This window comes from Desmodus rotundus, chromosome 1, assembly GCF_022682495.2.
Source record: "Desmodus rotundus isolate HL8 chromosome 1, HLdesRot8A.1, whole genome shotgun sequence".
In the NCBI taxonomy this organism is placed as follows: domain Eukaryota; kingdom Metazoa; phylum Chordata; class Mammalia; order Chiroptera; family Phyllostomidae; genus Desmodus; species Desmodus rotundus.
In genome coordinates, this window is record NC_071387.1 from 5922160 (window position 1) to 5949170 (window position 27011).

Consider the following 27011-nt stretch of genomic DNA (forward strand, 5'->3'; position numbering starts at 1 on the left):
AAGCAGGGTGCCAGCACCCAAGAGAGCTGATCTCCAGGCCAGGTGGTTTCCATTCCAGGACCCTGCCCTCTGGTGGCCTGTTTGTTCCGTCCACAGCGCCTGCCCACACCCCACATCCACTCTCCAGGCTGAGATGGTGCTCCTGCCCCCTAGTGGTCAGAGCAGGAGCCACAGAATGAACTAACCTCCAGGTGCTTTCCCAGGAGGCCTTGGAAAGGACCGGGCCTTGTTTCACGTTCCTTACAGGAACCTAGCAATGGCTGAGCCCTTCGCCCACCCCTGCACCCCAGTGTTTGAACCTTCATCTCTCCCCGAGTGGCGCAGAGAACACAAGCCAGCAGAGCACACCCTGTTCCCCATCGTCCAGAAATGGGTTTTATTCTCAGCCAAGAGACAGCAAGACTGGTAGCAGTCAGAGAACCACGCAGCTGCCAGCACAGCACCCCCACGCACAAGAGGGGGAAAGATGGGAAGGGGGAGAAAGGAGGTGGCTGTCCGCAGGCCGGCATGACAGGGAAGCTCATCAGAGGTGGCACGCTTTGGAGGAGGATGGCAGGGTGACAGTGTTTCCTTGCAGGTGGGCCACAAGACTCCTCAAAGACAAGCACGGTAATTCCCGGCACAAGGGGTGAGGCTGTGGCAGCCGTATATACTTGTGTGTGTGTGTGTGTGTGTGTATATATATATGTATATATATATAAGTATTTATAGATATTTATAGAACAGGGCAGGAGAAATACCACGGAGGGGCACAAGTTTCACCAACGTCACGCTGGGTGTGTCAGCTCACCACTACAATAGACTAAGTCACGGACGAGAGGGGAGGCCTTGGGAGCCATGTCAAGTCACAGAACAGCCGTCCAGGCAGGCTTGGAAAGGGAAGTCTCCGAGGAATAGAAGGGATCTGGTTAGAGGTCGAAGGGGGGCCTGGGGCTCTCAGGACGGGATGGACTTGCCTGACCCGATCGGCTGGCAGTTGGAGAGGAAGCAGAGAGAGAACAGGAGAGAGGAGGAGAGAGCTGGTAAGGCAAGGGCAGCCGAGTCTAGCTGGGACATGAGGGGAGGGCTGGGGAAGAAGATGCAGGTGGAGGTGTGGGCAAGGGTTCTGGAAGAGAGGAGAGAGACAAGGCGAAGGTGAGAGGGAGGAGCTGGAGGTGGGCAGGGGCCGGAGCTTCGTGGAGGTCTGGGGTGGGATCTGGGCTGGAGGCCGGGGTGGCTCTCCCCCTGCCACACACGCTGGTCTCTCACACACCACCAGGCAGTGCACCCACAGCTCCAGACACATGATCAGCCCCCTCTGGCTTCCCTTTTCTATGGCGCCCCTATCTTTCAACCCACTGGCCCAGGCCACTGCTAGCCTTGGGGAGAATGGGGCTGTGAGCCCCAAGCAAGGGCCACCAGACCTGATGGAGAAGACAGGAGAAAGAACACTGAACCAGGAGGGCAGAGCTAAAAGGACGGCTGGAGGGAGCACTGGAGGCCCCTCTGTGTGGGCAGAAGGCCCAGGAGTCCTCTGAAGGGACCCTGGGGAGGCAGGGAGGACAGGCAGCTGGATGCCAGTGGCCACAGGCTTATAAGTCTAAGAGGGGAGCCTCAGCTGGTCGGGGGACCGCAGGTCGCGTAGGTGAGGCAGGGCCCTTCCTGCTGGGGAAAAGCAGAAGAACGAGAGTCAGTGGCAGGGGTAGAGCGGCAGGTGGGTTCACTGGGCGAGTTCTGTGGCCCAGCTGGGATGCAGCTCAGAGAACTTGACTTGCCCAGGTCAGCAGACACTGTCACCCCCTTAGCTGAAACGTGTAGGCCACCTCCAGGAGCAACAGGCCCAGGTCTATGAGCCCAGAGGCTGGCTGTAGTGCTTCACCTGGGGCTCAGTACACTGCCTTCTGTGGTGCACTAGCGGGCGTGACGACACCAAGGAGATCCGGGAAGGGGCTGTAGGACCCTGCCTCGCCTGTGAGGTGTGTTCTGGGCTGATGGTGTGGCTGGGACCCTCAGGCTTTCAGAAATTATCGAACAACGAGAACCTTTGCCCCAGATTGCTGCTCAGTAGAGGTGGGACTCTGACCTCCTCTGCCCTACGGTGGATTCGGTTCCTAGAGCTCCCAGGCTGTAAGCTGCCTGTCCTGCCCAGGGAGCACGGCTCAGATTGAGAAATGAGTATGGCACCCCCAGGGTGAAGTTCCAAGTCCTCTGGCTGCCTGAGTCCAGTGCCATACAACCACCTCCAAGCTCCCTGGCCCTACACCATAAACCACGGGCCCTCTGCCCTCCGACAGCTCTGCGAGCACCCATGTCTACCAGCTTGGGTGCGGAGCCTGTCCCAAGAGCTCCCCAGGCTCAGCCATGGAGATCTTGAGCAGCGGCACTGAGTCCCGAGGCTCGCTGAGAAGGGAGGTGACAGAGCCAGCTGGCAGCAAGGACAGAAAGAGGAAAGAATAAATCTGGAGCTATAGAAGGGAGCGGGAGGAGAGCCTGGCTCTGAGGTCCTAGGTGTGCCCCCCAGTGTGGAGCTGGTGCAGCAGGGGGCAGACACACCTTTCATGCAGCAGGCGGAGAGGCAAGTACCTACCGTGGCTGACGCTCCTCAGGGGTCACTGATAGTGATTCTGAAAGACAGCACGAAATCAACATGGCAGTTCACACACACGGACAGGGCAGGCCTGGGGGGTGGGGGCGGGGACACGCACACACACACACGTCCGGGCGTGCACACACATGCTGTGAGGGCCCATGGCCCCGCATGCTCACACTGACACACATGCCCGCAAACAACACACGTACACCTCCCCCACCTCCCACTGCCCAGCACCCCCGCTGGCTGGCGCGTGCAGCACGGACCAGGGGCATGCAGCCACTAGGCACACTGAAGCACACGCGTGGCCTGAATCACAACACAGAAGCTTGCCCGCATACAGGAGGCATTTGCACCAGCTCCCTGCACACTCATGCCTGGCGTGCTCAGAGGGCCACCTGCAAATCTCCATAGGAAACAGGTTTTGCTTTCTTAGGGTCCAGCTGTCATTTCTCTGCCCAGGAGCCTTCCATGGCTCCCTACTGTGTATGACATTGAGTCCCAGTAAGTCCAACTTTTATGTGGACTTTGAGGGCTCCCCAACCTGTGCCACTGTACCTAGGGCAACCTCAGCTTATTCTTCCTCATTCTACCTGCACTCTGCTCTGGCCAGCGGCTCTCCTTAATGCCTCCCACACCGAACCTTCACCCACACTGCTGCTCCCTGCCCCAGTGCCTCCTGACGCCTCACCAGCTGAGCCTCCTCGCAGTCAGCTTCCAGACTCGCTGAGCCCAGCTGCCCCCCGCCTGCTCTTCCCTCAGGCAGGGCCATGATTCCCCCAGGGTTTCCTGTGTGTTAGCAAAACTGGAGTAGCAGGTGCCAAATCTTGAAGTTCCCACATGTCAGACCTCAGCACAGACCTGGGCGTGTCCAAGACCCTTAAGAATCTGAACTCACATTGGAAGTTAGCCAAGGGCTCCCGGAGCCACATTTGCAGTTAATGTGGCACTCCTCTAGCCACTGTCTCCCTTGATCCCCACACCAGCCCTGGGAGAAAGGCAGAATGTGAATCATCATTCGGTAGATGGGAAACTGAGGCCCTGGGAGGGAAAGTGACTTGCCCACAGGGCAGGATGAACCCGACGCTCTGAACCCCGGTCCAGTGCTCTTGATCAACACCGTGCTGCCTGCCTTACCCCATCTGCTTTGGCCGTCAGATCGCCATACAGCAAGCCCCATCTCTGCTTCATTTTGGGCCGTGGAGGCTAGACCCATGGCCCTACCCTGCAGCCACCTGGAAACATGAATAGATGCTACTGGTCTGATGTGTCCTTCCTCAGAGAACATGTCCAGTAGGCACAGGGCAGACTGTTAGGTATCAGAGTGAGCTTCCTTAAAAGAGAGTCATGGATCAAGAAGGCAAAGCCAAGGGATGAAGTAGAATCCTTTTCCCTGGAAAGCTCTGGGAAAGGGGCAGCCTTCAACCCCTCCTGCCCCACACCCTCCATGCCGGCCCAGTACAGGTAGGGCCAGAGACAGGGGAAAGGAAGAAAGCCACCAGATTGCCTCATGGCTCCCAGACCCTTGCCCAGCTGCTCCATGCCCTACCCCTGCCTGGGCGCCATTCTTACACTCTCACACCTGTGTGCACGCCCACACACACATCACACACCTTGCTGGTCACAGTCACCTCCTGGCCTCTGTCCTGTGGGTCAGAGGCGGGACACTCTCCTGGGACAGCTCAAAAGAGTCGGGCCTGGGAAGTGGGGGCATCAGGGTAGCCCTGAGTGTAAGTGAGCAAAATCTACACATCCAAAGAGAATCTGGGTTCAGATCCTCTGACCTAAGGGAGGCTCCCTAGGGACTGGGTGAGAGAAGCGAGAGGACAAATGGAGAAGGGGAAAGAAGGGGGAATGCAATGTGTGGGAAGACTGAAAAAGGAGGAAAGCGCCATGCAAGTGCTTGAAAGAGAGGGACCGATGGAATAAACCCCACAGCCCCCTCCCCAGAAACGACCACCTCCGGGACTCAGCGCTCCCTCGGGAGCAGGCTCCGCCAGCCCTCGGCCACACCTCCCCTGGTTCTGGCACCCACGAGTGCCTTGAATGAAGAGGGCTGGTTCTGGTGGCGATGGCCGATGCTGCAGAATCCGGCCCCGTCTCCCTCCCGGTCACGCCCGCCCGGCAGTCTCTTCCGCTGCTTTCAGCATCTACTCACCTGGGGACCCCAGGCGGGGCACGGTTGGGGCGCGAGGGCACCTGAGGGGGAGGGCCGAAGGGGTCAGGGGAAGCCCCCGGCCTGGAGGGCACGGGGGGCGCCGCCCCCAGGGCGGACCCAGCAGGCGGAGGCCCAGGAGCAGGGCCCCGCGACCCGGGCCGGGCTGGGGGCACGGCGGGGGCTCGGCGCTGCGGCGTTGGGCTGGACGTGGGTGACCTGCGGGAGACGAGGGAGCGGAGGACAAGGCAAGAAGAGAGATGAGTGGACCCGCCCCACTCCGAAGCCCCGCCCATCCAAGCGCAGGCCACACCCACGAGCGCAAAGCCCCGCCCCAGGTGATCTCCGGAGCTTAAGCCACGCCCCCAGTGGCTCCAACGTTCCAGCTCCACCAAGCTCTGCAGCCAGCGCTCCATGGCAAGCCCCGCCCAGCGACAAGCCCCGCCCTCTCTAAGACCCGACCCTCGCTCCAAGTGGGAGCTGTCCCGGTGACGCGGGCGCGCCACTGCCCGGTCCCGGCCCTCCTCCCACGGGCCCCGGACTTGGGGGCTTTGGGGCCGTGGGGGCCGGCCCTGGTACCTGCGTCCAGCCGGTACACTCTGCACCTGCAGCCAGGAGTCGTCCACGGGAGGGGGCATGGGCGTGCTGACAGTGGTCGTGTTGATGTCGCCAATGATACTGAGAGCCTCCTTCAGCGCGTGGTACATGCGCAGCATCTCGTCCCGCCGCTGCGCTTGCTCGGCTGACTCCTCCATCAGTGTGTTCTGGTCCCCGCACGAATACAGGTTGGCCAGCAGCTCCGAGAAGATGAATTCCTTGGTCTGCGTGACAGCAGGTGAAGAGAGGAGAGGGCTGGGACCTGACGCCTGTCTGCCTGCTCCACCCGCGGGGTCCTGCTGGGACCGTGAGCTGGACTGGAAGCTTTGGGGTAGGGAGGGGTCTGTCTAAACCCGGAGATCTCCCCTGCCCCTTGCCCTTTTCTTGGATGGTCCTGGGAGGAAAAGTGACCTGTTCAAGGTCACAGCTCTGCGGTATGCTCAGGGACTACCGCACATCTAGGACACCCCCTTCCTCAGCTTTTTTTCAGCCTCAGTTTCCTCACTGTAAAATGTGTTAGTTAAACCCTTTCCAAGGACCTTCATGCTCCACTGGACCAAAATAAGGAAGACAGTTTAAAATTTTCTGAGCCCTCGAGTAACAGGTTGTGACTATGTGCCTGGACTGGGGTAGATGTGAGTCTCGGTGTGTAGGGAAGGGGGGGCGGTTACCTGGCGTAGGCTCTGGGACATTCATGGAGAGATGCTGAGGGTTTTTTTTTTTTTATGCCATAGGCTTATATTCTATATTCATTATCCAAATATATGTTGAGCACCTCCTATGTGCCAGGCAGTGTGTTGCTATGCACTTTATATTCATTTGTTCCTCAACTCTATTATTATCCATATTTTACATACAAGGAAACAGGCTCAGAGAGGGTAGTTTGCTTGCTTAAAGTCACACAGGGAATCTGAGGCAAAGCCAGGATTCGAACAGTGGTAACGGTTCTGAGGAGAGTGCATTTCAACATGTGATCTGGGTGTCCCCGTAAAACACAGATTCCTAGCCCTTTTGTAAAACTTTCGAGCATGTCTGAAACAATTTGAGTACGTGAACCCACAAAACAATATATGAAACCCCCATTATACGTTTTTCTACTAGATGGTTCTGGTGTGGACCCAGGCCTCCCTCCTTAGACCTGGTCCCACTGGCCTGACCCATGGGACCAACCTGGCTGCCCACCGCTGCAGTCCCACAGGAGCACCCGCCCACCCCGCCCGCGGGGGTGCACCCACGTTGTTAATCATCAGATGCATGATGGTCTTAGGCATAAGGTCCCGCACAGTCTTGTTGACGATGGCCATGTACGAGTCTACCAGGTTCCGGATGGTCTCCACCTGCCGCTCCAGCTGTGGGTCCATGGAGTGCATGAAGCTGTCCGAGCCATTCTCCTCGGTCTCGCTGGCCTGCCGTCAGGAACAGAGGGCATCAGGGTGGCTGGGCCCCTGAAGCCAGGTTCCGGGCATCAGCCCCTCCCCTCCAAGGGTACCTGGGACACTGAGGCACAGAGAGAAGCAACTGGCCACCAGCTGGGCACATGGACACCAGCTCTCCCACACACTCTGGGTCTCCGGGCTCTGCCCATCCCAGGGCCTATCAGGATCTCAGACCCTTGTTTAATCTTCCCTCATCTCTGATTCCAGGGCCTAGAATTTCCCTGTTTCCCACTCCATAAATTAGGAAAGGACATCTCTAAGGTCCCCTCTTGATTCTATGGACCTGGCCAGAGGTGGTGCCAGACTGAAGGTGCATGGCAGAGGGCGCGGGAGGGGCACACTCACTTTCTCCTTGTCCTGGGAGGCCCATACCCCAAGGTCATAGAGGTCACCACACCAGCATTGCCACCGTGGCCGGCACCAGCAGGCAGAGCCGAAGCAGATACACAGAGGAAAAGGGGGGGGGGAATTGTGTGAAACTGGGGCACTGTACCCCAACTTGGGCAACTCCAGACACCACCACAGTGGAAGAGGAGCAAAAAGAGGAGGCAGTCATAAGAAACCACCATCTTATGACAGGGATGCAGGAAATGCCATCTGTGGCAGAGAAGTGGACACAAAACTGCTATTGGAGGATGGGAGGAAGGCTTAACGCTGACCCCGCCCCAGCACGGAGGGGGAGGAGGTCTGTTACTTTTTGTTCAGTGAGGGCTTGGAAACATGGCATTATTTGGCGTCACTGAGGATGGGACCCCAGACCCCTATTATAAGCAGCTTGCCCCTCCCCTCCCTGGCCTGCCACTCACCCCAACACGCTCAGGGTACACTCCAGCCCTCAGGAAAGAGGCCTTCCAGCTATCCACCTCCTCCTGTGTCTCGCAGGCCAGTTCCAGCTGCCGATAATCCTTGTAGACGTTCCTGCAAGAGGGGGCAGGCGGTGAGGGGAGATGGGTGGAAGCCCATTGACCTTGGTGGTTAAGGGCATGCATGGCCTGGGGTCATCACGCCTGGTGTCCAGTACTGGCTTTCTCGTTTCCCAGCTGGGTGACCCTGGGCAAGTCCCTTCCTCTCTCCAAGCCTCCGTTTCCTCATCTGGAAGGTGGTTTAACAATAATAATCCTGCCTCCTAGGGTCCTTGTGAGGATTCAGTGAAATGAGCAGTACAGTGCTCAGTTGGAAAGGGACTGAGCCCTCATACGAGGACATCTGGGACAGGGCAGCCCCTAGCGAGGGACTGGCTCCCTCCCTGGCTCTCTGGGGACTCCTCCGATGGCAGCTATCCCGAACTCTCACCTCTGAGTAGGAGAAAGCCCACTAGAATCAGCCCTGGGTTGGGGGTGAGATGCCTGGTCCTGCCACTGGCCTGCCTGGACTCTTACCAACATGAGAAGGGGACTGGGCCTGACTGGGGCTCTTTTTTGTCCCCAGTGCCTGGCAGAGTGTCTTACGCAGAGCAGGCACTAGCCAAGTGACTGTGAAAAGACGGGGGCGAGGGGTGGGGGTGGGGAGGAGGCAGGAAGGAAGGAGGAGAGGGAGGGAGGGAGCGTGGGTGTGAGGGAAGGTCTTGACATGATGCTGAGCGCACAGTAGGGGTTCCGTAAATATTTGCCAAATGGATGACTCGCTGTGGGGCTTGGGCAGGGCCCTCTCCTTTCTGAATCTGTGTACCCCATTTCTCCTCAGTGGGGGAGGTTTGGGGCCCCACAGCCCCAGTGCGAGGGGAGGGCAGGCACCTCTGCTCCGTGTTAAACAGGGCGAAGATATGCTTGCTCGACATGAAGCCCTTCTCTACATCCCGCAGCTTCAGGTTGTCCACGGACAGCATGTATTTCTTCTCTTTCTCCTGCGGTAGAGCCATGGGTGAGGTTGCGCTGTTTTCTGCTATGCCTCACGCCCTAAGAGCGCCCTACACTGGGGGGCCTGGGGCTGTGGGTCCTCACAGTAAGCCTGGGCTTCTGGCACCAGCCCCCTTGCCCTGCTGGGCACAGGACCTGCTGGGCACCTCTGCATACCTGCCAGAACCCTAGGGCTCAGGGGGGCAAGGCTGAGGGTGGCTCCCACATCCTGCCTCAAGAAAGGCCTGGAGGCAAGCCAGCCCAGACCCAGCCCAGGGACCCACCCCCACCCCCTCAACTCCCCGCCCTGGAGCCTCTCTCGCCCCTGGCCTGGCCGCTGGGCCTGCTTTGGATAAGCCTCTGACTTCATTTCCTGACTAGAGACAGGAAGGGGGGCCACCAGCTCCTCGCTTCAAAGGGCTGGCTCAGCCCACTCCCCCCAGACGCCCATGTGTTAGCAATCAGCACATAGCACAGGCCTGGAGATGGTGAGTCTGTGTGCAGATGTGTGTGTTTGTGTGTGTGCAAACACATACAAGCCCAAACACATATCCTGTCGCCATTGCGTGCGTGTGCCCATGAGTCTTTGTTGCACAGATGTGTGAGTGTGAACTTGTGTGTCTGAGGAGGCACCCAGCACAGCAGGTGTCCACGTGAGCACGTCTGTGTGCCCACGAGGATGCGTGCACACTTTTGTAGATGTGTGTGACCACTGTAAACATCTCTGTGTCTGCGTGCACGTGCCTGAGGCACACGGACTGCGGGTTCGCATGTTCATGTGCACACAGTTTTGGTGATGGGCTGGGTGTGTTTAGTTTATCTGCAGCGGTCTGGGAGGAGCTATGTGTGTCTGGGGGTGGGCATGTGGGTGCCAGGCCTGTGTGCACACGTGTGCAAGCCTGGTACGGGCCCACATGTCCATAGGCTGCTGTGTCAAGGGGAGGGGCTCAGAGATTTCGGGAGGGAGGACCCCAGGATGGGGCTCTGGGAGCAGGAGAGAGGTTTCTGCTGTGTGTGATTCACTTGCCCACCCAGTGCCACAGGGCCCATGCAGGGGAGGGGGCAGGGGTGCTCTGTGTGGGTCTTGGGGACTCAGGACTTGGGCAGGAGCCTCACCCATATCTCAGGTGGGAGGGCTGGGTTTAGGGGGACCCTGCTCCCTATCCCGGTGTCATCCTGCCCACCTCCCTCTGCCCCCTACACCCGCCTGGACTGTCCAGTCACATAAAGCCCTCTTTATGCCAGGCGAGTGGCCGGGTGGCCGGGAGCCCCAGAGGGCGGCTGGGGGAGGAGAGGAGGAAGTTGCACATGAGGCCAGGGAACATCTGGAAGCGTTCGAGGGAGGCCCTGCTGCCGCCGCCCTGCGCGCTGGGGTTGGACACTAAGCAGGAGTGGCCTCCTCCCCCCACCCCTCCCTGCCTGCTGGCCAGCCCCCTCCCCAGGCCCCTCCCTCCCCGCACAGCTCCTGCTCACCCCTGCCACGTCAAAGGAGGCAGAAGGGGAGCCGGGAGCAGAGAGGGGACCTGGGGCTGGCTGGGCTGGGGCTGGGGGCCTTGGATCTCCAGGAAGACTGGGCCGAAACTCCCACCAGACAACAGACACTGCCGTCCGGACGGACCGAAGGACACGTCCACTCCGTCTACCCAGTGTTTAGACTATCTGTTCAGGACTCCCAATTGTACAGTAGTCTGCACATTGGTTAGGCTGGCTGGGTTAGACCCTCGGCGCCGCTGGAGAGCTGAACCGACATCCGCCGCCCCAGAGCTGGAGCCTGGAGCTGGGGCAGGGGGCGTGGGGGACACAGGGTGGGCTGGGAGGAGGTACAGAGGGATGGGGGTGCCACCCTGCTGGGATACAGGGTGGGGGTGCCGATGGGTGGTGAGAGAAGACGGAAAAGATGGGGGCAGTTAATGAGGACTGGGGATGTGGGTGGCTGTCTGTCCCGAGGGTTGCCCCAATCCCAAAGACCAGAGGGCTGGTGGCTGGGGACCCCGGGGACAGGTCACCCTCCCCCTCGGCCAGGACCACCTCCATGTCCCCAGATGTCCTAGCACAAAATTCCATTCACATCCAACACACACGCACACCACCTCACCTCGACACACGCGCACCCCACAACTCAGGCACACACATCCCCAAACCCGCACTTTAAATCACACATCCATGCCCCAAGCACACACGCAAGTGCACACACGAGTGTGCACACCCCCACGCGAGTGAGCACACCCACACACCCTCCCATCGTACACCCTAAATACACACATATTCTCAAATACTGCACACACACACACCTTCCTTCCTCAGCCCGCTTGCCCCTCCCCCCCTACACCGACACACAGAACGGCACACACGTCCAGTCACACTTCAGGCACACGCAGCCTGCCCCCAAGTGCACACGAGAGCTTCCCACATGGAACGTACCTAGACGTTATACCCCGAACTCTCTCCTACAAAACACCCCCACACAACAGCCGCAAGGCCTCATACCTCCCCACCTCCCAGCACTCGTTCCCACACCCACGCCCACTCCCCACATACACTCAGGGCCTGCTCCCACACGGCTAAATTCCAATGTACACACAAAGCTCAGAAACGACCCCCCAGGCATGAGGTGAGGGGCCCCCCCAATACACTCCCCCCACCCGAGGTGTAGTCAGCCAGTCCCAGGTCACACTGTACGTTATAGGGCCCAGAGTGGGCACCCCCCAGCCCATGGCGGGTGTCTAGGGAGCCGGCCTGAGTGACAGAGCAGGAAGCAACGCCCCTCACCCGCCTGCCACGCTACCTCACACTCCGTCCCTTGCGGGGGCCCCTGTGCTCAGGGAGAGGCCAGGGTTGAGGTAATGAAGTCCAGATGGCTGGGAGCCCCTGCCAGTGACGACAGGGGGCCCCGCCCAAGGTGGGGATGGGGAGCTTGCCCAGGGTGACTTGGAGGGGGCAGAGATTGGGGGAGTGCAGGGGGACCAAAGTCACCGGGCCCCACCTTGAGCCTCGCCTCCCCATCGAGAGGCGAGAGCGCCCTCTCCCCCAGGAGCGCCCTTGGGAAGAAGAGGGTCCCTTCCCCCATACTGTGGCCAGCTGGAGTTCATTACCACAAGCCCCCCCAGCCCTCCCCGCGCTCTCTGGTCACCTCTGGAATCCAGATGTAGAAGCCAAATAGACTCATTCTTAAAGGAGACCAGCAGGCAGGGAGGGAAGGAGCGGGGCGGGGTGGGGGTCTAAGTGCCCCACTGGGCAGGGAGGGGTTTTGAGTGACGCCTCTCTGGGACCCCATCACTTCTGGCCCCTCAGCCTGGAGGCTCTCTGAACATCTCCCTTGGGCGGGGGGCTTGGGGGACTAGGGTGCGGGGTTAACAGGGTATCTGGCAGTTGGACCCTGTGTGTCACGGGCCTGTGGGGGCCGCAGAAGAGGCGGCACGCCCTGGAGCAGGAAAACAGGAAGGCTGCAGGGCTGGGGCGCCCAGCACCCTCGCCCACCCTCTCCATGGTGTGCAGCCCCAAGCTCCCCAGTCCGGCCAAGCCATCTTCTCTGTCCAGCTTGGAGGAGCCCCCAGGACTGCCTGCCCCCGATCCTTGCAGCCCACCTTCACCCAAGGCCCTTTGACGGTTTTGTTTTTTTTTTTAAACCCTGCTGGGTGGTCCAGTCCACACCAAGCCTGGGGTAGGGCCTGAGCCTGACACTGGCCACCAGCCAAACTCCTGATGCCCGGTGGTGGCCCTTTACTCACCTCGTCATCCTTGTACCAGGACAGATTCTCGGCGGTTAGCACAAACCAGTACTCCTTGGAGCCTCCCTTCATAATGCCAATGTTGTTGATGGTCAGCCAGCCCTTCCGGATGACCTGGAAGGCGAGGGGGCAGGCGCTCAGTGGGCAGAGACCAGGCTTTCCCGTGGAGCAGAGGGTAGGCAAAGAGAGGCACTGGAAAGCCCACTCCTCTCCCTGCTCTTGGAGGCCTGGCTGGTGAGGGAGGGTGGGGGCCAGACCTGCCCTGCTTTGAACCACAAGTGAACAGGTTGGAAGACAGAGGAAGGCAGAAATCAGCTCAGGACCAAGAGCCTTCTGACACCAGAGCCGTCTGAGTAGGGGACTGGTGGCCTTGGTAGAGGATGAGTCCCTCACCACTCAGAGTATGCAAGGAGAGCTTAGGCGGCCAACTGGGCAAGACCACTCTGAGCGTCTTTTCAGCTTCAGATCTGGTTTATTCTAAGTCTTGTCTCTGACCTCAGGGACTTTGCACGTGCTGCTGTTGCCTCTGCCTAGAAAGCACTTCCCCTCCTGTTTGCCTGGCAAATTCCTACTCACCCTCTGGGTCTTGGCTCAGAAGTCACTTCTCAGGCGGCCCCTCCTCGCCCCCCAGTAAAAGTCGGGACCTCCACTATAATCTTTTATCACTCTCTTAAGTCTTCTGTGACAATGACGGGTATTTTGAATTGTGTGTGTGTGTGTGTGTATCTGTTCACGTCAGCCTGTCTTGCTAAATTGTGGACTCTCTCGCTCATTGGATCCCAGCACCTGGCAGAGTGTTCGACAGACAGGAGGGCACCAGTAACCATATATGGCATGAATAGGCATTGCGACAATACTAGGGTTTGAAGAATCTTTGGCACCAGGCCCCGGACACACGGATAGGGTGGCAGGGAGTCGGGGCAGGGGGAAACCTCCGAGTAACAGGAAAAGGTCCCTTTTCTCAGCAGGAAGATGCTGTCCCCAGGACTGTCCTGAGCCAGTGCTACAGACCGGGGCCCTCGGACTGTGCTCCAAGGGCAGAGCCACGGCCCAGACCTGGCGATGGGCCGGATGAAGAGGATGAGGGAGCTGCATCTTCCCCACGCCCTTGGCCCTGGCCTCCCCGGTCTTCTCTTCTCAGCACCCAGAGAAGACCCGAGGAGCCTGGGGCCAGGCCTGCTTCTGAGACCCTCGAAGCCCTCCTTAACCCTCTCTGGCTTCCCCAGGAACCCAAGTCACATGGTGGACCAGTAGCTAGCCATTAACAGGGACACGACAGCCTGGAGCCCTGTGGGCTCCTCTCCCCCCCTGTCCCAGTCCAGTGACGATTCCTTCAGTTTCTGGCCACTGTCTTTGGAAACAAGTCCGAACGCCACACCCTGATACTCCATATCTCAGCGCCTGACCAGCAGGCCTCGCCACCCTGCCGCTTGCCCTGATCTGCAGCCTTTGTCCTCCCTTAGCCACCCCCAGCCCTGCCCTCCACCCTGCTCACCCCAAACCCCTCCAGAGTCCCTCCCACTCCCCGACTCCCACTCTGCTTGGGCCATGACTGTAGGCCTAGGTCTCCATGATGCAGGGCCAGGGTCTGACTCCTGTCCAGCGCCAGCACAGTGTAGGTGCCAGTGAGCGCTTGCTGAACCATACTGCCCAGGGTTACTCCGATCACGGATTACTTTATTCTACTGAGCACCTACTGTGTGCCAGGCAAGCTTAAAAACATGCTTCTTTCCCATCCATCCAGCCAGCCAGCCAGCCACCCATCCAACAGATGTTTAAGGAGCACCTACTCAGTACCAGGCCCCTGCCAGGCATTTTCACCCACCCCGGCCCACATGGTCTGCCTCTGGCTGAGGCAGTGCTTAGCTCATGCACACTGACGGACAGGTTGATGGGGCTCTGCCTGCGGCCAGGCCTTGCCTCTGGCCTGAGAGCGCGTGTGCACAACCCGAGGCTGGTGTGTGCAAGCAGCTCAAGCCGAAGGGCACCCGCTTGCCCATCCCCACTACAGTGAGCCCCTTCCTCCCCCTCACTACACAAGCAAGAGCCCCAGTCCTGGTACTCACCAGAATCTCATCCTGTAAAGAGGTAACCATAGCAACCACGAGAAGCATTGGGAGAGAGGAGAGAGGGTTACTGAGGCAGAGTGGGAGGCTTGTGGCTGGCAGCTGGCAGGTTCCCTGGCCCCCGTGGGACCCTTCCCCTCGGGGGAGGGGGCTCTCAGAGCTTGGCATCCATCCGGCACCCTTCATCCCTCGGGCTGGGGCACTGGGGCTCACTCACCTGGTTGCCTGAAGTCTTCTTCTTGTTCATCTGGTTGCTCCTCTGCTGAGCACTGCAGGGGAGAGAGGGGACAGTCTCAGAAATTCTCCTTTCAAGAGGCCCAGCTCCATTGCCACTGCTCAGTGGGCACCAAACCCAGAGGGTCAACCCTGGCCTGGGCACCCCCCCCCCACCTCCATGCACGCACACACGTGGTGTCACCTTTTCCACCCAGGGAGCACTCACTTGGCAAAGCCGATGAAGTCCTCGTGGTTGGTATTCATGTACGCCAGCTCAATATCAATGAGAAGCATGACCTTCAAGGACACAGAGGTCAGGAGGCCAGTGGAAAACACACCAGAGTTTTAAAATGCATGAAATACTTACAGCACATATAGGGTCCATAACAAAATTAATCCACAATCTATAATAAATGAATACATACGTACATATATACATACGAGTATCTGTAATAATTAAAGAGTTCCTACCCAAGAAACGCAAATCAGAATAGTCAAAGAACAACCATGGGTTCATGGAAGAGATGCATGTAACCAGTAGGGTATGTGCCTCACCCTCACTAACAAAGAAATGTAAGTTAAAACCATGCGGCCCTTTTAAATCTATCGACTTAGAACTAAATATTGATAATGACCAGTGTGGGCATACCTGTGAGAAGATGAGTTCTCCCATGTACTATTAATATCATATAGTGTCACGGTATGCAAATCAATATCAAATTCTTGGAGGGCGGCTCGGTAACGTTTAACAACATGAAAACCCACACTCCCACGGCTAGAACCCTATCGCACAAACTCATCAAGTGAGCGAAGGTATAGGTACCACGGTGCCCAGTGTGCTGTGGTTTGTCCTGGAGAAAAGTGGGGAACGAGCCAATGGCCGTTGAAAGGTGAAAGAGATGATGGTGTCCTCTACACCATAAAGCTGCTCAAGGAACAGGGACAGTGTCTGGGTTCTGGCCTGGGAAGACCCGCCTTGCAAATGACTGAGAGTCGCGATGAGAGTGACATCCCAGACGCAGCCGGCAGGCTTCAGACCCAGGGCCTGGGGCCTGTCCTCACCGAGCCTGAGGTTCCACAAAGGAATTGTTCCTGCCTCACCGCCGCGGGGGAGACTCAGGGAGAGGGGCAGGCGACATGTCTGAGGTGTAATAAGTGCTGAGCCGATTGATGTAAGCGCCCATAGTTATCTTCAGAGGAGAAAGGCATGACACCACTGTGGCAGGAACGTGGCTCTCTAAGACTAAGACGCAATCTGGAATCTGTGTGTGAAGGAAAAATGCCTGGAAGGGGAAGCTGGGGGCAGGCGGGCGTGATGGAGGGACACGTACTTGTACTTTAATCACGTCTATACTGACTGATATTTTATTGAGTATTTATTACTTTCGTAATTAAAAAGAGATCGATAAGAATTTTTTGAGATTTTAGTTATTTATTTTTAGGGGAGGGAGGGAGAAAGAGAGGGAGAAAATTGAACTGGTGACTTTTTGCATTGTGGGACCACACCCAACCAACTGGGTCACACCAGTCAGGGTGAGATCCATGGGAATTCACAAACAACACCAAAAACAAAAATGGGAGTGATTGGGGACAATGAATTGTGGCAAGGGGATGTGTAAGGGCAGAAATGGGGAAACGGTAGCCAGGGGTGGGCTTGGACAGAAGGAGGAGAGATGGGCAAGGAAAGGGGACTGGTCTGCGAGCTTCGTGTGGGCGGTGAGGAGGGCCCGCTCGCCTCTGCCCCTCCCAGCACGGACACAGCACCGGCAGCATGTTTGTGATGGAGTGAATGAGTGAGTGAATTTTTGATTAATGACTACGTAAAAGGAAGAGGAGTGGCTCTGACAGGTATAGGTGACTCAGAGAAACAGCAAATAGAGAGAGAGGCCCAAAGAGAGGTGACCAGAGGATAGACTGCTAGGAAGCTGAGGGACAATGGTGGAGATGTAAAATGGAGCAGCTGTCTTGGAAATCAGTGTGGTGGTTATTCAAAAAATGAACATACAGCCCTGGCCAGCGTGGCTCAGGTGGTTGGAGCATTGTCCTGTAGACTGAAAGGTCATGGGTTTGATTCCGGGTCAGGAGGGCACATGCCTGGGTTTCAAGTTCAGTCACTGGTTGGGGCGTGTGCGACAGGCAACCGATCAATGTGTATCTCTCACATCGATGTTTCTCTCTCCCTCCCTCTCATTCCAGAATCAATTTTAAAAACTTAACATGCACAGAATTACATAGAATTACCACAGGATCCAGCAATTGCATTTCTAGGTATAGACCCACAAGAATTGAAAGCAGGGTCTCAAAGGTGATACTTGTACACCTGTGTCCATAGGAGGATTATTTGCAATAGCCAAAAGGCGGAAAGAACCCAAATGGACAAACAAAACGTGGTACAGGCGCGCACCGGAATATCATTCAGCCTTAAAAAGGAAATGCTGACACGTGCTGAGACACGGGAGAGCTTGAGAACATCACGCTAAGTGAAATCAGCCAGACACAAAAGGACACATGTTGTATGCTATCACTTACATGAGGTCCCTAGAGTTGTCACATGCATAGAAACAGGAAGGAGAATGGTGGGCCCCAGGGGCTAGGGGACAGGGGAATGGGGAATTAGTATTTAATGGGGACAGAAGTTCATTTTGGGAAGATGAAGAGTTCTGGAAACGGATGGTGGTGGTGATTGCACAACTGTGTGAGTGATTTAATGCCACAGAACTGCACAGTGAAGTTTATGGTGTGTGTGTGTGTGTGTATATATATAAATGAATTTTCCCACGGTAAAGAGAGAGAGCAGCAGAGATCTGGTATGAGGACAAAGTACGGGGAGGCTGACACAGAAGAAACAAAATGGGAAGAAGGAAGAGAGCCCAGGGACAGACGAAAGGCTCGGGAACAGGGGCTGTAGGCTCACCTGCTCCTTGGTGCGACCCTCGCGCTCCCGGATGTGGGTGGTCACGATCCGTTCCATCTCCTCTCGCAGTCGGGGGTACTGCTGGAGCTGGGGGAGGGCGGGAGGGGAGAGAGCCACGTACACAGGGGGCATGGGCAGGAAACACCCCAACCCCACCAGAGCCCAGGGGTCCAGGCCGCACAGAATGCCTGAGGGGTGGGGGACAGAGAGATCTGGGGTCCCAGGAAGCTGATGGCACCCAGCCATGGCCACCCCTTTCCTCCAAGAGTGGGTCCCAAATGGCAACTCAAGGGTCTCCTGGTTCCAGGCCTTCTTCACTGTCCTATCTAGGCAACCAAGGGTGGGAGGGTGGTCCCACAGGCAGAAATGCCAGGGGAATCCGCTTGCTCCTTGGCACCGTCTTGGTGGCAGCCATCTTGGAAACAGACATCCCATTGAGGCCTTGGCTTGGTGGCCTGTTAGCTCCCAAAGCTCTCCCTGACCCTCAGGGCTCCCCCTTGCCCAAAGGCTTGGAGGGACAGTCAGGTGGGAAGTCAGGCAGGCATTCCTATCCAGGAAGAATCTGGGGAGGGCAGGGCCCAAGGTGCCAATTGGCCTCCTGAATCAGGCTGGGGACAGGCAATGCTCCTTGTCAGAGCTGCAAGGCAGGGGAAGCCAGCAGTCACACAAAGGACATGCAGGAGCCACAGACGTGGGCATGCGAGGGCACGGGAGTAGGGGGGCATGCAAAACGGGGTGCCAGCAGCATGAGCAGTACCCCGCGGGGGCCTGGCTGGGCCCCTGGCCCTCTCGGTAGAACCCACCCGGTCTGCCCCTCTTTGCAGCCTCAGGACTGGCACCCTCATCTCCAGCCACGTCTGTCTGGCTCCGAGCTGGCCAGCCAACCTGTCTCCACCCCACTCCTCTGGGGTCAGGAGCTCAGCAGCACCCACTTCCTCCCAGTTTTTATCAACTGAGGCTGAAGGGAAAGTCGCTCCAAGCCTTCCCGCTCTGCCTGTGGACTCTGCCCTCAGCTCAGCTGGACTGTGGACAAAGCCCAGGTTGACTCCTCTTCCTTCAAGTCGCTGCTGGATGTCACCTCCATCCAAAAGCCTGCCCTGACCACCCAAGAGCTGGATTGGGGGCCTCCCTGTCACCTTCCCTCATCAAACTGCATTCTAATTGCCCTGAAGGCGGGGGCAGGGCCAGGTGCATCACCTGTGCTCAGAGAGGGTGCCGAAGGGATGAGGGAATGAATGGAGGATGGATGTCTTTGCCCTCCTTGCCAAGGAGGCTCCTGTGCCCTCTGACTCATGAGCTAGCAACCCCTCAGGGAAGGAGACTGGCTGAGCTGCTGAGGGTGGGAGCCCACCCACAGGGAACGTCCAGTCCTGTTGGCCCGCACTCCCCCCTCGGTGGCCGCGTGGGACCCAAATGGGGCAAAGCTAGAACTGCTGTTTGTCCCTGGGCCAGGCCACTCAGGTGGATCCCCCTGGGTGGGAAGAGAGCCGCAGGTTAGCACGACTAGGTCACAGGTGCTGATTCTGAGGGCAAGATGGACGCCAAGGAGATGAAGTGGGGACACTGGGAGAAGAAGGAGGATGGGGAGGAAGCAGCGCCCTGGGTGCCAGCCCAGGGAGGCAGACGTGAGAGACGTCGCATCCTCCCACCCCACCTGCCCAGTGCCTGACGTGGCCAAGGCCAGGGGGGCCGGGGGGAGGGGCAGCCTGAGACCAGGGACCTAGAAACAAACCCGTGGGGAGGCCCATTGGACCCCGCTGCCCCACGAGGCTCGAGGAGTGGTTCCCATCCTTCTCAAAGGAAGTCTCCAAGTTGGAGCGGAGATTCGGGACTGAGTCACCACCTCCAGAAGGTCTGCTCTGAGGTGGTCCCGAGTGTTCCCTCGCAGGGTGGGGCTGCAGGGGAAGGAGAGGGTGGGCAAGGAGGGAGGAGGAGGGAGCAATTTGCCAAAGAGCACGACCAGCTCTCCCACTAACCGCCTGGTCGTTACATTGGTCAAGTTCTCCACGCGTCACGTCACACACACACGGGGCAGCCCCAGCCCCTCTGAGAAGCCCTCTATTCCTCCCGAGCATCTTTTTCCATTCTGACGGCCTCTGAGCATTCTCACAACTTTTAGCCAGTTTCTAAAATGGAACTTTTCTCTCTCAGACCTTGGCTGAGATGGGCGGTGAGCTGGAGCCCACCAGTAAGTGGTCAGGCACAGGCCCTGGAGTCACACGGCTCTGGTTCAAAGCCAGCGCCTGCCCTGCTGACACTCCTTAGAACAGCGGCCCTCTCTGAGCCTCTGCTTCTCCCTGTGGAAAGTGCAGCGGTAATGGTGCCTTCCCTCTCGGGGTCGTTGCGAGGACTGAGTGGCAGGCCACACGCCTGACTCCAGATTCTGTCCAGAGGGGAAAATGGATCCCAGCAGGCCTAGGAATAATTACAGTTGACTATTTTTCAAACCTCTGGCTGGCGTTGGACACTTGGAACATTTGGGGAGGGCAAAAAATAAAATAAAATAAAATAAAATAAAATAAAATAAAATAAAATAAAATAAAATAAAATAAAGGACAAAGATAGGTGAATTTTGCCACGTAAAGCAAAAATAATTTGTATGCATGAAATAAACCAAAAGGTGGAATTATTTTTAAAAATAATTTCAAAGATTTCCTTTTGAAATTTTTTGATCATTTTTTTCTGTTCACAAAAATCATACAGACTCACCATAAAAAATTTGAAAGTGATTAAAACTTGTGCAATAAAATGGAAAAATTCCTATGTTCTTGCTCTCTCTTAAAGTGATAGTTAGCATTTTGGTGGAGATGTCTTTGGGACTTTATCCTTCATATACATTTCCCCCCTAAGTAGGACACATTCTTTTCTGAAACCTGTTTCCCCCCACACACAGTATGTTGTGGAGGGAGATGTGAAAGGAAATGCATGTGCCTGGCCCTTTAAGCAGCTGTAGGCACACCTTGTTTTATTGCCTTTTGCAGATGTTGCACTTTTTACAAATTGAAGGTAAGACCCTCCACCAGCAAAAAGATTGTGACTCACTGAAGTCTCAGATGATGGTCAGCATTTTTTAGCAATAAAGTATTTTTAAGTCAAGGTATGTACGTTGCTTTTTTTAGGCAAAACACTTGTACACTTAACAGACTGCAGTACAGGGTAAATATAACTTCTATGCACTGGAGAACCAAAAACAATTGTGCGACTTGCTTTATTGCAATTCCTTTCACTGCAGAGGTCTGGAATCAAACCCATGACACCTCCAAGGTATGACTGTGTAGTGTTCAGTTGTCTGTGTAATGCTTTATATAATCAGTCTCCTCGTGATGGACATTCGGGCTGTTTCCAAAATTTTACGATTTACAGTAAATTATATAAATGTCTAAGCACTATGCTGTACATCTGAAATGAATATAAAATAATATTGAATGCCAACTGTAATTAACAAACAAAGAAAAACCGAAACCCATGTTTTGAAAAGAAAAAGCAGGATGAGCCCTGGCTGGTGTAGCTCAGTGGACTGAGTGCTGGCCTGAGAACCAGAGGGTCACTGGTTTGATTCCCGGTCAGGGCACATGCCTGGGTTGCGGGCCAGGTCCCCGGTTGGGGGCGTGCGAGAGGCAACCACACATTGTTTCTCTCCCTCCTTTTTCCCCTCCCCTCTCTAAAAAATAAATAAATAAAATCTCTTAAAAATGATTTTTAAAAAGCAGGATGGTAATACATTCATAGTGTGACTATATAACAAAACTAACAAATCTATGTATAGAGAAAAAGATTTGGACAAATCTAAACTGGTGAAGACTTTTCCCGAGGCAATCTTGCCTAGGATCCGCAGTGCAGTGGGAGCACGACCCAGGGGTCACGACTCAGGGGTCACAAAACTGGGGAATGGGGGGTCCAGCCCGGCCTTTATTCCACTCAGAATGGGCACCGAGTGGATGCTAATTTGCTCAGTCTATCCCCGTTTGGCACACAAGCAGGCAAAAGGGAGACAGGATTGCGAAAGGGGTGCATGTGACCGACTGTGTATGAATGAGCCACGGACACTAATACTTTGGAAGTTAAGGCAGGTGTGCCCACACCTCTCCAGTGTAGGGGTTTTTTTTTTTCAAGTACAGGTGAGGCTGGGCTCACCCCCAGAGATTCTGGTTCCTCCTGCTGGGACTGGGCGGGGCGGCAGGGGCAGCCTTTGAAGTCTGGAAAGGATCCCTCAGGCAACTGATGCCCCTGTACTCCCCTGGGAAGAACTGCTTCAGACAATCTGGCTAAAAATCTTCAAAATGCCCAAAAGCCGACAAGTGGGAAAAAGACATCTAAAAGGTCACAGATGACTCAAAAAGAGGCTGACCCTGCCCTGGATTAATGTCAAATGAGCAGTCCAATATGCTTTTAGGCAAATTGGTTCTGCGGGACTGGGACAGCTCCCCCACCCCAGGAGACCCTGATCCCAGATGTCTTCCCTCAGCCTCCCTAATCTAAAATCCACTCTGCTTTTCCTCCCTGAGACTCAGTTTTGTCATCTGTAAAATGGGGGTAATACCACCACTTCTTAACGTTGTTAAGTCAGATCACAAGGGCAAGCACTCAGCCTAGTGCTTGGCATGTAGGAGCAGCCTGCCCCTCATCATCCCTGTTGTCACTGTTACTGTTACTGGTGGAAGGGGCCACGGCACTGAGGATGCTTAGGTTGGAGCAAAGCCTTCCGGCAGAGATGGAGGCCGGGGGTGGATTGCGAGTGTAAGTAGACCCAGGGTTATACATTGGCATGGAAGTTCAGGGCCGGGAATCACCTGGCCAGCATGGGTGTCCACGTGGGGGGCCGAGAGGCTGCCAGGCCTGCTCAGCAGACAGCTCTGCCCACGGGAGGCCATGGCCATGCGGGAGGGTCGGCCAGGCCCAGCCCCACCCAGGTGGCCGCCATACCTTTTCACTACACTTTCTGATGGTAGACGTGAGCTCACTGACTACCATATCCACACACTTGATACTGGGCTCTTTGAGCTTCTGCACCTGCTTTTTCACTGTGGCTTCAAAAGCGAGGTCAGGTGTGAAGAGGCCCGTCCTGCACCCAGGGAGGAGGAGGGGACAAGAAGAGGAGCAGCCACAGGTGGGCGGGTGGGTGGGGACAAGAAGGGGAGTGAAAGCCAAGCAGGGCCAGGGTCGGGGTGGAGGATGGCACAGGCATGGGGGAAGAGAGAGAGACACCGACACAGAGAAAGAGAGAGAACAGAAGACAATGTGAGCATGGGACCTGGCCCTCCCTACCACCACCCAGGGCTGGTGCCTCCCGGGTGCTGCCAAGCACCCCCCAGGTTCTGTGGGTGTGGGGGAGGGTGCTGCTGAAGGACCAAACACCCTGCTCCGTACAAGGCCCCTTACTGAGTTCAGATCTTCTCGCCAGGGCTTGGCCCCTCACTCCTCAGCTACACTGAGCCTGCCCTCTCTCTTTTTTCCGATGCCATCTTTGTCACAGCCTTGCTCCTCCTAAGGGGCTGTCCCAGGCCAGAACACCACCCACCCACTCTGGTCAATTCTAGGTTTCCCAGCACCTCTTGCCTTCACTTCACCCTGACTCTAGAGCCCAGCGCAATTCCCTACTTCCACCAGGGTGGCTGCACCCAGCTGCCCGGCGGTGCACCGCACAACTGCAGGGGGCTCCACATGCCTAGACCGCAGTGCAGATGGTGCCTCCTGCAGCTGCAGAGTAGCTGCCTGACCTCCGCTCTCCAGCACCCTGCTCTTCTCCTGCCCTTCGCTTTCTCCTCAAGGGGCATCCTTTGCCTTTCCTCCAAAGAGGTCTGGAGGCACTCAGTTGGAAAGACAGAAGAGAGAGAAGAGGAAAGACAGAAAGAGTGGAGGTGGTGATAGAGAGGGACCAGGGCCGCAGTGGGGATAGGAAAGGAAGGGAGGCTGGGGGGCGGAATCAAATGAGCACTGGACTTGGAGTCCAAAGCCTTGGCTTCCAGTAACATCTTTGCCACCTCCTAGCTACCACGACCTTGGAGAAGTCACTTGATCTCCTGAGCCTCGGTTTTCCTGCTGTGCAATGGGCACCATCCTCCCTGCCCTGCCCTGCCCTGCCCTCCTTGGGTGGTTCTGTGAGGCTCAGATGGCATAGCAGACAAAAGAGGGCTGTATCTCTGGAAGGAGGTGTGGATGAAAGGGAAGGGGACGGCCCCGAGTGGGGGTCCTTGGTGAGGGCAGCATGAGAATGGGGAGGATGAAGGACAGTGGGGGGTCAGGGTACCTGCTAGACCTGGGTCCCCTGCACCTCTCTGGCCGTCCAGGCCCCTAGAGCGGCACCCAAGAAGGTCCTGTCCCTTACCTGTCTCCAGGGCCAAGGCTTCCCCAAGACCTCTCCCTGGAGCCCCCCAAAATGATCCATCTCTGAGGGCAGAGAGGGGGCTCAGGGCCCCCTCAAGCCCTACTATCCCTGAGCTGGGGGAGCTCTTGGTGGGCTCTCCGGGTAAATAGCCACCATCATCCCTGTCCTACCAGCATCTAGTCCCTTCGTGTCCTGGGCCTGGGTACCACGGGGGTGGGTGAGGCCCCCTCAGAGAGTCCCCCTGCCCTGGTCTGTGGTGGCCTGCCTCTCCCACCCCGCTGAGGTCTGTACATGCTACCGGGGAGACAGTGGAGGGCGTGGGGAAGGGGCGCCTGTCAGCAGTGCAGGAGGCGGGCAGAGGTGCGGGCTGGCAGGCCGCTGGATTACCTTCTTGGTGCACTGTCTAACGGTGCTGATTAGCTCCGAGATAACCATGTCCACACACTTGAGACACGGTTCTCGGATCTTCTTCACCTGCTTTTTCACAATGGTCTCAAAGGCCATGTCTGGGGTAAAGAGCCCCGTTCTGAACGCCCGGAGCGGGAGAAGGGCGGTGTCACAGGCCAGTGCCTACCAGGAGTTTCAGGCCAGGGCCTGCCCCGCGCCCCTGAGCTCTGCCCTCGGGGTCATCCCACTACCCCTCTGTGGGCTTCAGGGTCCCCATCTATAAAATGGGCAGGGCCGCTAAGGATAAGGAAGGACTTTCAATCATCGCTCTTGGGGACAAGACAAGGTCTGCTCATATCTGCTTTCATGTCTTACTTCCTTTTAAGACCCTGTTCATACTAAAGGTTCTATGGCCAGAAATGGTTTGAAAACTGTTGAACTGGGATCTCTTTAAGAGCCTTTCCAGGAATAAAACATTTTATTTTAAGACTAGGAGAGGTTTTTTTTCTCCCTGTGCCTTGGCCAACGCAGTGATCGGTCTATAAATTCCGTGCCAGACCTTGGAATTGAACCTGCCTGAAAACATGGGCATTGCAGTCTGGCTCACTGCCTGGCATACAGCAGGTGCTTTACGTTTTCTTGCTGAAAGAACACAGGGCATAGATCTGGGTCCCTGAAGCGGGTCTAAGCTTTTAAGGAACAGTCTAGTTCTCAGTCCCCCTTCCTGCTGCACAGGCCTTGGGGCTGGCTAGGAGGAGAAGAGCGCGGTGGAATGGGCCCACTTAGGAACCCTGGGACTGTGGAGGGCCTGGGGGGCCTGGAGGGTCGAGAGGTCCCATCCCATCATAAAAGGACACAGACTGATACCTGGATACTCTGCCCCAGGCCCTACCCAGTGGCTGGGACAGTTTTGTGCAGCCACCTGGGTAGAACTGGGGGAGCTGTCTCACCCTAGAGATGGGCAGGGAGCCCAGGCCCAGAGGGCGCTACCTGGCCACCTGTGTCCTGGGCTCTGCCCAGCTCGTCCAGCCTCCAGGCCCTGGTCCCAGGACCACAAAGGAGGGCAGCAGGCTGCAGGGAGGGGTGTGACTTGGACCTCCTATCCACCTTCCCCAGTAGGAGCCTGTGTGAACTGGGAGCCAGAAAGTCGGGGTTCAGGGGACTGGGGACCAGGGCTCTTGGTCTTTCCTGAGGGAGGCTCACTTCTTCACTCCCTGTGCCTCTGCACTAGACCCCCTGCCTTCTGTGGTTGGGCCCCCTCCCCGGTCCCAATACATGCCTGATGCCATGGATATTCTTGATGGCATAGCTGATCTCCCTTCGGAGTTCCTTCTCGTCAAACTCCATCTGTGTAGGGGAGTGAGAGGTCAGGGCCAGTCAGGGCCTGTCCCACTCTCTGGGAGATCATGATGGGGCCCACCCCACTCCCAGGGCTGGGCGCAGGGGCCAAGGGACGCATGGGAGAGTCCTGGGGGGCACGGGTGGGTAGTCCTGAGCCCTCCTACCCCCAGGAGCCTCTCCTACCTTGACCAGCTCAAAGGGGAAGCGCTCATGGAAGATGCGGTTGATGCGGGCTCCCCCCGACAGTTCATAGGTGTCAATCTGGTCCCCTGAGCCCTCAATGCGCTTCTCAAAGTCCACGGCGAACTGCTGGACCATCCTGGGGGGAGAGGGGTGTGGCCTGAAGGGCTGCGGCAGCCCAGTGGATGGGACCTGGGAGAGCCCTGTACCGAGAGGCCTGGGGGAGGCCCAGCTCAGGGATGGGGAGTCGAGAGTTGGGGGGACCCTCACTGCAGCAGGGCCTTGGTCTTGCGTGCCGGGTCGTCAGGACGGAAGTTCTTGTACTCCTCCACCTCCTTCTCAATGGACAGTAGCTGGCTCTGCAGCTTGTTCCGCAGCCCCGGCAGTGTGTCCCGGATGTGGTTCGTCAGTTGCTGGGGGTGGGGCCAGACAAGGGTTAAGTCCATGGTCGCAAGTCCCAAACCCCGACTGCCCACAGGGCCAGGCAGGGACCAGGATGCCAGGGAGGCTGTGGACGTGGCGAGGGGAGAGCTAAAGAGGGCGGCTGCAGCCCTGCCCATGGCTGCCCTGCCCCCCAGAACAAAAGCTGCCTGAGGGCAGGGCCTGGCACACAGTAGGTCCTCAGACAGGTGTATGAATTGAATTAACGAGTGAATAACTCCATTTTCAAAGAGGCCGGAAATCTTGATTTTTTTTAATCACCTGACTTTTGATTAGTATTTTTAGACACCACAAGGGTGGCACAAAGCACATCAGAGGCAGGGATGACGGGCAGGCTGCCCCTTCTCAAGTCCTGAGCTCACTCTGGCCGGGTCCTCCCACACAGAATCTCCCCGAGCCTGCACAACGACCCGATGAAACGGGGTCTTATCACCATTATCACTATTTTCCAGGTTCGGAGACAGAGGCTCCGAGAGCTGGACACTGTCTCAGCGGCTGAGGGACAAAGTTGGGATTGGAAACCTGGTCTGTGGCCTTAAGACTCCCAAACCCTGTTCCATGCCACACTGCGTTCCCTGTTGTCTTCCTTCTGTCATCTTACGCACACGCCTCAATTTCTGAAGCCCCAGTCCACATGGAGAAACATCCTAGGGGAGCTTCTGGGACCACCATCCGCCCTTCCAACCAGCCTCTCCCCACTTCAGGAGGAAGCAAGGTCTTCAGCTGAAACAGGCCGGTCCTGGCCTCCAAACCCAAGCCCCTGCTCTTCTCTTCACCCAGGAATTCCAGGGCTCCGCCCCCCCAGGCCCCAGACAGGGAAT

The 27011-nt window shown here is 57.0% G+C and overlaps 1 protein-coding gene across 15 annotated transcripts in view; it reads right to left on the reverse strand.

Moving 5' to 3' along the window:
- Positions 1 to 364: 364 nt before the first annotated feature.
- Positions 365 to 27011, reverse strand: part of DNM1 (dynamin 1) — a 41668-nt gene continuing 15021 nt past the window's right edge. Inside the window, exons 7-23 of one of the 15 annotated variants that reach the window (XM_071221000.1) lie at positions 26020 to 26162; positions 25753 to 25888; positions 25508 to 25575; positions 22440 to 22578; positions 17517 to 17603; positions 14829 to 14899; positions 14604 to 14655; positions 14387 to 14398; positions 12321 to 12434; positions 8491 to 8600; positions 7564 to 7675; positions 7103 to 7114; positions 6557 to 6727; positions 5304 to 5545; positions 4728 to 4943; positions 2567 to 2603; positions 365 to 1641 (exon numbers count right to left, since the gene is read on the reverse strand). In XM_071221000.1, the coding sequence (XP_071077101.1) occupies positions 2582 to 2603; positions 4728 to 4943; positions 5304 to 5545; positions 6557 to 6727; positions 7103 to 7114; positions 7564 to 7675; positions 8491 to 8600; positions 12321 to 12434; positions 14387 to 14398; positions 14604 to 14655; positions 14829 to 14899; positions 17517 to 17603; positions 22440 to 22578; positions 25508 to 25575; positions 25753 to 25888; positions 26020 to 26162 (1707 nt within the window). In that variant the 3' untranslated portion in view covers positions 365 to 1641; positions 2567 to 2581. Of the gene's footprint in view, positions 1645 to 2566; positions 2604 to 3224; positions 3227 to 4727; positions 4944 to 5303; positions 5546 to 6556; positions 6728 to 7102; positions 7115 to 7563; positions 7676 to 8490; positions 8601 to 12320; positions 12435 to 14386; positions 14399 to 14603; positions 14656 to 14828; positions 14900 to 17516; positions 17604 to 22439; positions 22579 to 24228; positions 24368 to 25507; positions 25576 to 25752; positions 25889 to 26019; positions 26163 to 27011 lie in introns of all 15 variants that reach the window. The other 14 variants (XM_053920164.2, XM_053920171.2, XM_053920161.2 and 11 more) reach the window with 14 other exon arrangements.